The following is a 9,930-nucleotide window of genomic DNA, read 5'->3' on the forward strand; positions in this document are numbered from 1 at the left end:
ACTTTAATAAAAAGATTAAAAGCTTTCTTTTTTATTTTTGGATAAAAATCATATTAGAAGAGAGTTCTAGATTACTATAAATACTATTAATAAAATATCTTCTCAATAATTGGAGTAGGTGGGACAAGATATTGGAGTAGAAACTAGACAGTTCTAAATAGATCAAAACACTGTAATAAAAGAATATAAATGCCCTTCACAAGTCACAATAATCAAAATGAGTAAGTAGAGTAGGCTAGCATTTACCTGATAGTAACAATTACGAGAATCTGCAGGTTAGACATTGGTGTTGTCTTCCTTTCCTGCCGCCAGGTCAAATCTGCAATGTCTAAAGTTAAAGGAAAACATGGGGATGAGGTAAATTTGTTAAGCTTTTGCACTGTGAATAATGTGTTTGTTTTGGAGCTCAAACCTAGGCTGGAATTTCATTGGACGACTGATAGTATTTGATTGTGGAGTGACAGCCAAGTTCTTAGATATGATCAGATATCAAATTGTTATGGTATATCGTGGTCCTCTTTGATCTCCTCGTCCAGCTTTACAAATTGAGCAAAAACTTTCTCCTACAACTTTTTAGATTTAGTAGGAACTTCCTCTTGCAGCACGGTAGAGTAATTGTCAAGTTTGGTAGATACTTCTCCTCCCTTGGTATTAGGTTCAAACATTTCCATCGAAGACTCGCCATTAGCATCACTCATCTTTTCTCCAGTCTCTTCATTCTCACTTTTCTTGCTATTTGTGATGGAATTTTTACATCTTTAGCCAATAGGTTCGAGATTTGGTATACGGCGGCTAGAACTCATTGACAAGCACGGGGTATACATATAACAATTAACTTATTCTATAGTCAAGTTTTACATTTATAACATTCTAAATACCTCACACGTGATTTTTTGCAAGTATATGAGTCGAGAGTGAGTACAGGGTATTAAGGGTCGAACCCACAAGGAAGATTGTCAATTACTGGCACTGCTAAAACTTCTCTATTATTTAGACGACCAACAAATTAAAGGAAATAAAAATATGCTAAACTTATGCAACACAATAGCAAATAAAAACTCCTTAAGCTATGGTATTCCTAACTACTTATACACGTGCTATTTTTGGATCATTGTGTACTATTATCTTGACTAGTTATGGCGTCATTTCCTCGTACATGTGAAACCTACTTTTGTAGTAAATCAACTATACCTATAACTAATCCATACCTACTCTCGTGGTAATGAAATTAGTTACAAGTTAATTACGTCTATGAAATTACATGAAATGAATCACTAAAGCCACAAAGGTGCATCTCTGTTCTCATGGGTATGCTCCCTAGGTTTAGCACTTTTTAAACTAGTGTTAAATCTCAATTTTCATTAGAAAAATACCACCTTTGGATAATCACAATTAATGGTACCAAGTTAGTCATAATTTAGGAGAGCAAAAGTGCTAAATAACTTGCTCAAAATAAAAGCATCAAATAGCTAAGAAATTAACACAATACAATCATAGGAAGTTCAACCAAAACCCAAGGCATAAACTTTAGAAAGACATGATAAATATAAAATCCAAACTTGTATAATAACTAAATAATAGAATCAAATACAAAAGTTAAACAGTTTGGAAAGAAATGTAACTCTTGTTACATTAGTTCATCTCCTCCATCTTCATCTTTGCCTAGCTAATAAACTAACTAGTTAAACTATCCTATACCCTACTAACCTAACACTAAGAAAATGTAAGAGCTACATTTTAGTAGTATTTCTTGCACTCTCCAAGCTCTCTTGATTCTTACAACTCCATGGCTATTTATAGATAAATTTAGTCAAAAAATGAGGCTTCAAACATCACTTTTACAATTGCAAAATAATTGTCACACATCCATCAATAGCTGTGAATTATTGGAGGAGAAAACAAGTTGTGCAAGTAGAGAGCTGTAATTTCAGACCAAAATCCGGCCAAATATCCATCCAAAAACTGGCTAGATTGTTAGCCGAATTGCTCCCCTACTTTGCTTCTCAATTTCTGTTCAATCTTCAATGTTGTTCCAATTTTCAATGTTGTTCCAATTTTGCATCAAATTCAACTGAAAGTTTCTTGATGATAGAGGCCGAATTACTGTTGACCAAAACATAACGCTTGTATCCCTTTGAGTTAGCTTTCCAATGCATCAAGAATCACCTCATTTGGATTTGTGTAGGCTGCAAAATGACTGAAATACCCTTAACTGCTCAATGCCTTGTTGGCTACTGTAATTCGGCTTTTTGTCCTAGAAAACCTTTAAATTGGATTTCGATGTCTTCACAGGAATTGTAGATCTATCTCTTATCTTCAAAATGGTTTAATAGTCATCTCAATCCGATTATTGTAGCTCAAGTTATAGCCAAGATTCAAAAATGTGTCAAAGCTGTCAACTTTTCTTTTTCATCCAAATGAAGTCTATTTCTAACTCCTATAAAAAATTCCGGACAAAATGCAAGTGAAATGTGATATAAACCTCATTTAAACACTTAAGAGCATTTTAAACTAATTATAGCCAAAATAATCCATTTCCTTCTAATTATAGTCACTTATCACTCATGGTCTTATTTGATAAGAAAACATAATAGCATATATTAAAAATCCTTAAAATAAAATAAAATGAAACAATGGAGTAGAGACTTCTGGACACCATTAGATTAGTAACTAGAAAACTTTAATAAAAAGATAAAAAAGATTCTTTTCTAGATAAAAAAGCATATTAGAATAGAGTTCTAGATCCTAAAAATACTTATAATAAAAGCTTTTCTCAATAATTGGATTAGGTGGGATATGGTAATGGAGTAGACACTAGAGAGTCCTAGATAGGTCAAAACACTTTAATAGATGAAGATAAATGTTCTTCATAGTTCACAATAATCGAAGGGAGTAAGTGGGGTAGGATAGCATTTACCTGATAGCAACAATCGTTAGAATCGGCAGGTGGACATATGCCCCTTCTTCCTTTCCTACTAGTAGGTCAAATCTAGAAGGTGAGATGTGGTTAAAGAGAAATGTAGGGATCAGTAAATTTGTTAGGGTTTTATGCTGTGAATAACTGCCCATTTTGGAGCTCAAACCTGGGTTGAAATTTCATTGGACGGCCGATAATATTTTATTATGGATTGATGGACAAGTTTTTGGGTATGATCAGATCTCGGATGGTTATTGTACACCATGGTCATCTCTGACCTCCTCCTCCAGTTTTTTAGATTGAGCAGAAAATTTCTTCTATGACTTTTTAGATTTAGTAGGGACTTTCTCTATCAATAGTATTGAGGACTTCTCAGGTTTGGTAGAGACTTCCCTCCGCGGCATTAGGCTTGGATATTTCTAGAAGACTCGCCATTAGTGTTGCTCGTCTTTTCTCCTATCTCCTCCTTGTCACATTTCTTGTTGTCTACGATGGAATTTATGCATCTTTTGCAGGTAGACTTGAGAATGGGCATGCGGTTGCTCGAGCATAGGATCCTATTTGGTAAGAAAACATATTAAGATATATTAGAAACCTTTAAAATAAAATAAAATAAAACAATGGAGCAATGACTTCTAGGCACATTTAGATCAAAAAGTAAAAAAAAAAAAAAAACTTTGATAAAAATATTAAAAGCTTTCTTTCTTTCTTTTTGATAAAAAAACATATTAAAAGAGAGTTCTAGGTTCCCAAAAATACTATTAACCAAATCTCTTCTGATCGGAGTAGGTGGGATAAGAAAATGGAATAGAGACTAAAGAGTTTCTAGATGGAATAAAACACTTTAATAAAAGAAGATAAATGTTTTCACAATTCACGTACAATAATCAAAAGGAATAAGTGGGGTAGGATAGCATCTACCTGATATCGCGAGAGGGCAAGACATTGGTCCCTTTTTTCTTTCCTACCGGCTGGTCAAATCTAGAAGGTAATGTGTGGTTGAAGGGAAATGTGGTGATGAGGTAAATTTGTTAGGGTTTTGCATTGTTAGGGTTTTGGACCTCGGACCTCGGCATGGTGGCACGCCTAGGCGCTGACTAGCTATGCTTCAGTCTTTGAATTCTCAATGACCGATGTTGATGGAGTTGTTTCATCGGAATAGCTTCTTTATTGATCACACCTACGGTCCCACCAAGCATGCCACTATATTTGTGCCGATTTTTACCGATCTAGAAACTGTTGCTCATTAAGTGATGGTTGCTAGCATGTCACTTAATTTGTGCAAGGAAAACCTTATGAATAAATCAATTTGGTGGAAATAACATTGCATCGATTATGCTAACTTCTAGGACAATTGCTATTTGTCCCACCTTGAGCAACCTCAAGGACTTAAAAATTCGTGCTAAGAGTAACCAACTAAGAAGGAAAGAATACGTTGACAATGACCGATGGCTAAAGCTGATGAATTATAAAACACAAAATGTGCTAGAAAACTCATGAAGATTGCTTGGAAATGGAAAGAACTTTCAAACTTTTCTTGCTGATTTGTACAAAGACAAACATGAAACTGTTGGAAATATGAACTAAGAACAAAATGATTAGATGAAAATTCGGAAATCCTAGAAATTAGCCTAATACTTCTAAGAAAGTTTTGGAAATCCTAATTCTAGCATATGATTTCTAAGAAAGCTGTTTAAAAGTAGATAAACATCATATTTGTCATGTCTTTGTGGAGTGAAAAGATTGTTCCCAATGTAATATATATGAGTATTTATGGTTGTGTAATTTCCCTCCAAAATCAGCAGTTTAACTCCCTTAATGCCCATGTTATGCTCCATGCTAGCCATATTGGTTTCCAAACGTGTGTAGTGGCTGTCCGCTCCTATATCTTGGAGATCATGCAACTACCTCATGTCTAATTTGTAGGGACATAAGCTAATGCACACATCGTTTCCCTGACCAATTGCCATCGTTGCCTCTACCTTTATCGATACATGATCTACTGTATCAACTCCTTTTGTATCGACACTCGCACCAATGAACATGTGCCAATATGCCTTTGCATGCATGATTAGTATGTAAATATTGGTCTTCATTACCAATCTCTCATGGAACCTTCACTACTCATACCTATCAGTTTTAAATTGGTGTCGCTCAGTGGCGGAGTCAGAAAAAATTTTTGAGTGGGGGCAAAAGTAACACTAAAATTTTTTACCTGCTCTTTTTCTAGTTTTTTAAGCAAAAAAAAAAAAAAATCACCAACAAGTACAAATGATGCATATATTCCATGAAAAACATAAAAAAATAAATTCAAAATTATTAATGTAATAATAATTTTATTTCAAAAATAAACCAAACTATCGCGAATTTTTATATTCTGATAACTAACTTGGTTGTGGAAATAAGAATGGCTCTTGGTTGTGGAGGGAAAATGGGGGGGACCAGTGGAGGGAAGGGAAATTGGGAAGTGGGGACAAAGGAAGTGAATGATATGATTGGATGAATTGATCAAGAGAAAGAGTAGTTAGCGGCTTGGTTGTGGAAGGTAGTGGCTCTCGGTTGTGGGGGAAAAATGGGGACCAGAGGAGGGGAGGGAAATTGGGGAGTGGGGTCCAAAGAAAGTGAATGATATGATTGGTACTTGCTAGTTGAAATGAAAAGACTTTTTTTAACTTATTTTAAATGGAATTTGTGCCCCACGTATCTTTTTAGAATTTTAGTCTATGAACTAATTTAAAAAATCACGTAATTCTTTCGCATCCTTTCTAAGAAAACTCTGGGGGTACACTTAAAATTATATCAAAATTGTATAAGTATTATAGGAATTTAAGGGCCCCAGTGCCCCTACCTTAAATCCGCCCCTGGTGTCGCTACCGATACATTCCTAACTATCAATTTTCAAAGATCAATTACCAATCAAACCCCCATGTGACCTTCATTTGCCGCAATTGATGAACTCCTTGTGATATAGCAGATAGCAGATTATTTCCATGGTGATTATTGATGAACTGTCAGTCTTGAATCGATTTGCTAGCATAATCGGGTTCTTTTCTTTCTTTTATACCTGAACACATCAGCATATCTTTGTACATATTGATATGTGTGCATGAATATCAGTCATCATGCCAATTATTAATTGGCTCCAAATAGGTGCTACCGAAAAGTTCTTAGCAGCTGATTATGATTAATCAATATCGGGTGAATATCAGCCATCATGCCAATTATTGATCGGTTTCAAATGAACGCTGCTGATAAGTTGTAAATATTGCACCAATAATTACGAATAAACCATAAAATTACATACCTTATCTAAGATATATATAGTACCGCTGAGCTTAGATGATGATCCAACCTATTTCAGAAATAAACCAAGGGAACAACAATTAAATTAAAGATTTTTCTAAAGAAAAGAATACCACTGCAATACTACATCAAAAAAGAGTCCACCTATATAGAGCGACTGAAAATCACAACATTTTTAAACAATAAAGACAAACAAAGGAATCTCTAAAATTAAGGAGATGGATTATCTTTTAGTTTGTGTCATTTGGAGAAAATGTAATTTCAAATGTACAAAAATCTTGATGTATACAAGTGGTAGTATACTTCAATCATGAAATTGCTTGATTTGTACTCGGATTATTCTTGAGCACGAACTGGAATTTCCCACTGTGGTGTACACCAGTTCGTCTCACTGGATTTTATTATAAGAATTTTATTGTTGCTAACAGAAACCCAAAAAAGAAAAAGGAATCACAATTCAAAATTTTCAATAAAGTCAAGTAGACATATAATTCCCGAAAAGACACAGATAACGATTTTCTTTTTTTATTAGGCAAACTGTGTATCTTTTTGATAAACCAAGAGAAAATACAAAAAGCAGAAGGTTTGCATTGCAAGTGTGTTAGGAAATTGGCTTAATTTTTTTTAGGTAGAATTCCTGTTTTGTGTGGAAGTAACTAGTTTCCTAATTGGATTTAGTTACTTGAAGTAGTAGTCAAGTAAAACCCTATTTAGCAGGAATTAGATGCGATTTCTATATGAGTTTAGGAAATAATATTGGTTTCCAATTGTCATTTGATTTTTTGGCAGTAATGTTCTCTATAAATAGGTTGGTTGGCATACTACAGAGAGACACACAAGGAGACACAAGGGGCATCATGTAGCCTTATACATGGTTTGTGAGAGAGGGTTCTTGGGAGATGAGAGATGGTATACAAGAGTTGAGTTTGGGTTTAAGTTGTATTCTTGTATAGGGTTTTTCTCTCATGATAAAGAACAGGTTTTCTCTCCGTGGACATAGGCTCAATGGTGGAACCGAACCACGTTAAATATTGTGTGTCGTCTATCTTTCATACTTGTGGCTTGTTCCTCATTAAATTGTTGTGCACTTGATATTTCAATAGTTGTTTATTTCACGTTTAGATCCCAACAAGTGCAATATGCACTGTAGCACAAAAGTCGACAACCTATTATTTAGCAATAATAAAATGAGTAAAACCCAAACAAAGATTTTATTATTGCTTTAAAGCATAGATATAATCTTTGGATGCCAAAATTTGTTGCATTCGTCCATTGGCCCCTTGATCATTTTCTCCATCTCCTTCTGAAAATTTTCCATTGCTGCAACTGGCAAGCAAACTGCCACCACCAACCCATCATTTCCTTGGGTATTTCGAAGTCGCGAATAAACTGTCATATTAAAAGTTGGTCCTCCATCCATAGTTCCACCATAAATTGGCTTTCCCCAGCCAAAATCTACCTCGTCAATTCCAGTTCTTGATGCATCCGAAACAATCCAATCCTTCAACAACGTAGAATACCCTGGTTTTCCATGCAAAACACTATAGTCAATGGCTGACTTGATGAAGTCCTCAGTTACTTGATGTTTTGCTTTCTTCACTAGCTCTAATGCATAGACAAATGAATTGTTGTACAATTGGCTGACCTTTGAGACTGCAGCGGGAGAGACAAATCCATTGCCATAATAACCACTAGGCAACTTTGGTTTATTTTTACCACGAACATTGACTGCATAGGTAAGAGTAACGATTTCCTCAGGATCCAATTGTAAGGCTATTGTTCTTGATCTCCATACAAGTGCAGTTACCAGATCAAATCTTGATGCATGACGAATGTTTGGTGGTAGGTATTTCTTGATGGCTTTTATCTCTTGTGGTCCGAAAAAAAAAGCCTTGACGTACAAGGTTGAGAGGGGAGTCCAATATTGTAGGCTCAGTGCAACTATTACTGTTTTTCTCCACCTCGAACTCATTATGCACACATGTGACGTATGGTGGATTTCTTGCACTTAAGAGCCATCTTTGCCACACAGGTAATGGAGAAGGTGCTGATGATGGGTCTTTGGATATTTGGCTTACTGCATTCAGAAACTGGACTAAGCCAACTGCATCACTAATTGCATGGTTTATGCGAATTGCAAGGACAAGTCCACCACAGATCAAGCGAGTCACCTGAATTTTGACCCCAAAAGAAATGAAAACGATAATAAGAAAGTTTTCAAGCAAAGTTTGTAAATAAGTAGGAATTTCGGAAAGTATAATTGGAGCTTTCAAGTAAAAATTCTTCAATATTGTGAGAAACTTCATTTTAATGATAACTTTATCTACTTGATATTGTGCAGCTAATTCTGTTATTATTAACAGCAAACTACACAGAATAGCCACTAGTATAGTGACTTTGTGCGTTCAGTGCCATTTTGAAATAAAAAAAAATAGTTGAATGACTAATGTATAAGATTTCAATAATACAATGGTCAGTGGAATTTTTTGTCCTAATAAGAAAAAAATGTTATAGATCCACTAGTATTTAGATTGTTTCCTTATATTTACTCAGTTAATCTTCCACAGATTCACACAGTCCTACTCCTCCATAACTACTTAACTACCACTATTTTAGAGTATAAATTACTAATAACCCCGTAGTCTCTTATGCTATCATGTAAGTCCTTTAAAGTTTCAAAATATCTATAAACTTCCTTGTGTTTTGATATAGAGTGAAAATTTGACGGAAAACAGTCTCTAATGTTATTAGAAGAAATGGTAGTATTGTCCACCTATACAATCATAGACGGATTATGTAAATAGATGCAAAATCATAAAGGGTTCAAGACTCAAGTGAATATTTATGTAAAAATACAAGAGGGTTAAGTGGACATTATAATATCCTCACACAGGCTTTTAGAGTATGTTTGGATATATATCACTGCAATTGGAAGTACTTTCCATCTATTTTCTACTTTACGTAGAACCACTTGTAAAGGGTAGATGGTCATATAGCAATTTGTAGATAACCAAACAAAGGTATACAGTTTGGCTGGAAGATGAAGAGGCCAGAGTTAGCCTGAATGTTTTGCCCACCTGAATCAACATCAATGGACTGTCCAAGATCTCTGTAGAGTCAGAAGCATCCACTAAGAACTCCTTTGAGTAAGGAAATGGTGGCTGCATGAAGTCATGAAGTTGATCGAGCCTAACCTCTGCAATGGCTTCTCTAAACATCACCCCTTCAGCTGTGCAGTTGACAAGAATCTTATCTGAAGGCCCTTCAATGAGCCTGCCTGCATAGGGATAGTAATAAACAAGTGCTTTAGCTACTGCATCCCTAATCACCCCAACAGGGTTCTTTTCGTCCAAGAATTGATTATAGCTAAAAAACATAATCATGGGTAAATGAAATATGTGGCCCTTTTGATCGTCTATATCAGAAAGTGGTCTTATTTCATGGGGAGTAGGTTTTTCAGGGACAATCGACTCTGCTTCCTTATGTCTCACTAAAAATTGCCTTGCCATTTTTTTTCCTTTCTTGTTTGGGGGGGGGTGGGGGAGGGGGAAGTGTAGGGGTAATTGAAACTTTTAAAAGTTTGGTACCTACTAAGTCTCGTTATGTGTTCTCATATTTATAGAACTTTTGAGCGAGAGAAGGAAAATGTGCTATGAATTCTCTCTCTCATTTCTTGTTTCAATCTCTATCTCACTCTTGATTTTGTTGGT

At 35.2% G+C, this 9,930-nt stretch overlaps 1 protein-coding gene across 1 annotated transcript; it reads right to left on the reverse strand.

Annotated features, from left to right (window-relative positions):
* Positions 1–7,442: 7,442 nt before the first annotated feature.
* LOC113766975 (benzyl alcohol O-benzoyltransferase-like) lies at positions 7,443–9,729 on the reverse strand. Its single transcript, XM_027311141.1, has 3 exons — positions 9,298–9,729; positions 8,849–8,993; positions 7,443–8,227 (listed from the first exon to the last, which is right to left on the reverse strand). Exons 1-3 carry the CDS (start codon positions 9,727–9,729, stop codon positions 7,443–7,445), a joined length of 1,362 nt encoding a protein of 453 aa, XP_027166942.1.
* Positions 9,730–9,930: the final 201 nt, after the last annotated feature.

Source organism: Coffea eugenioides, chromosome 1, assembly GCF_003713205.1.
Source record: "Coffea eugenioides isolate CCC68of chromosome 1, Ceug_1.0, whole genome shotgun sequence".
Taxonomy (NCBI): Eukaryota; Viridiplantae; Streptophyta; class Magnoliopsida; order Gentianales; family Rubiaceae; genus Coffea; species Coffea eugenioides.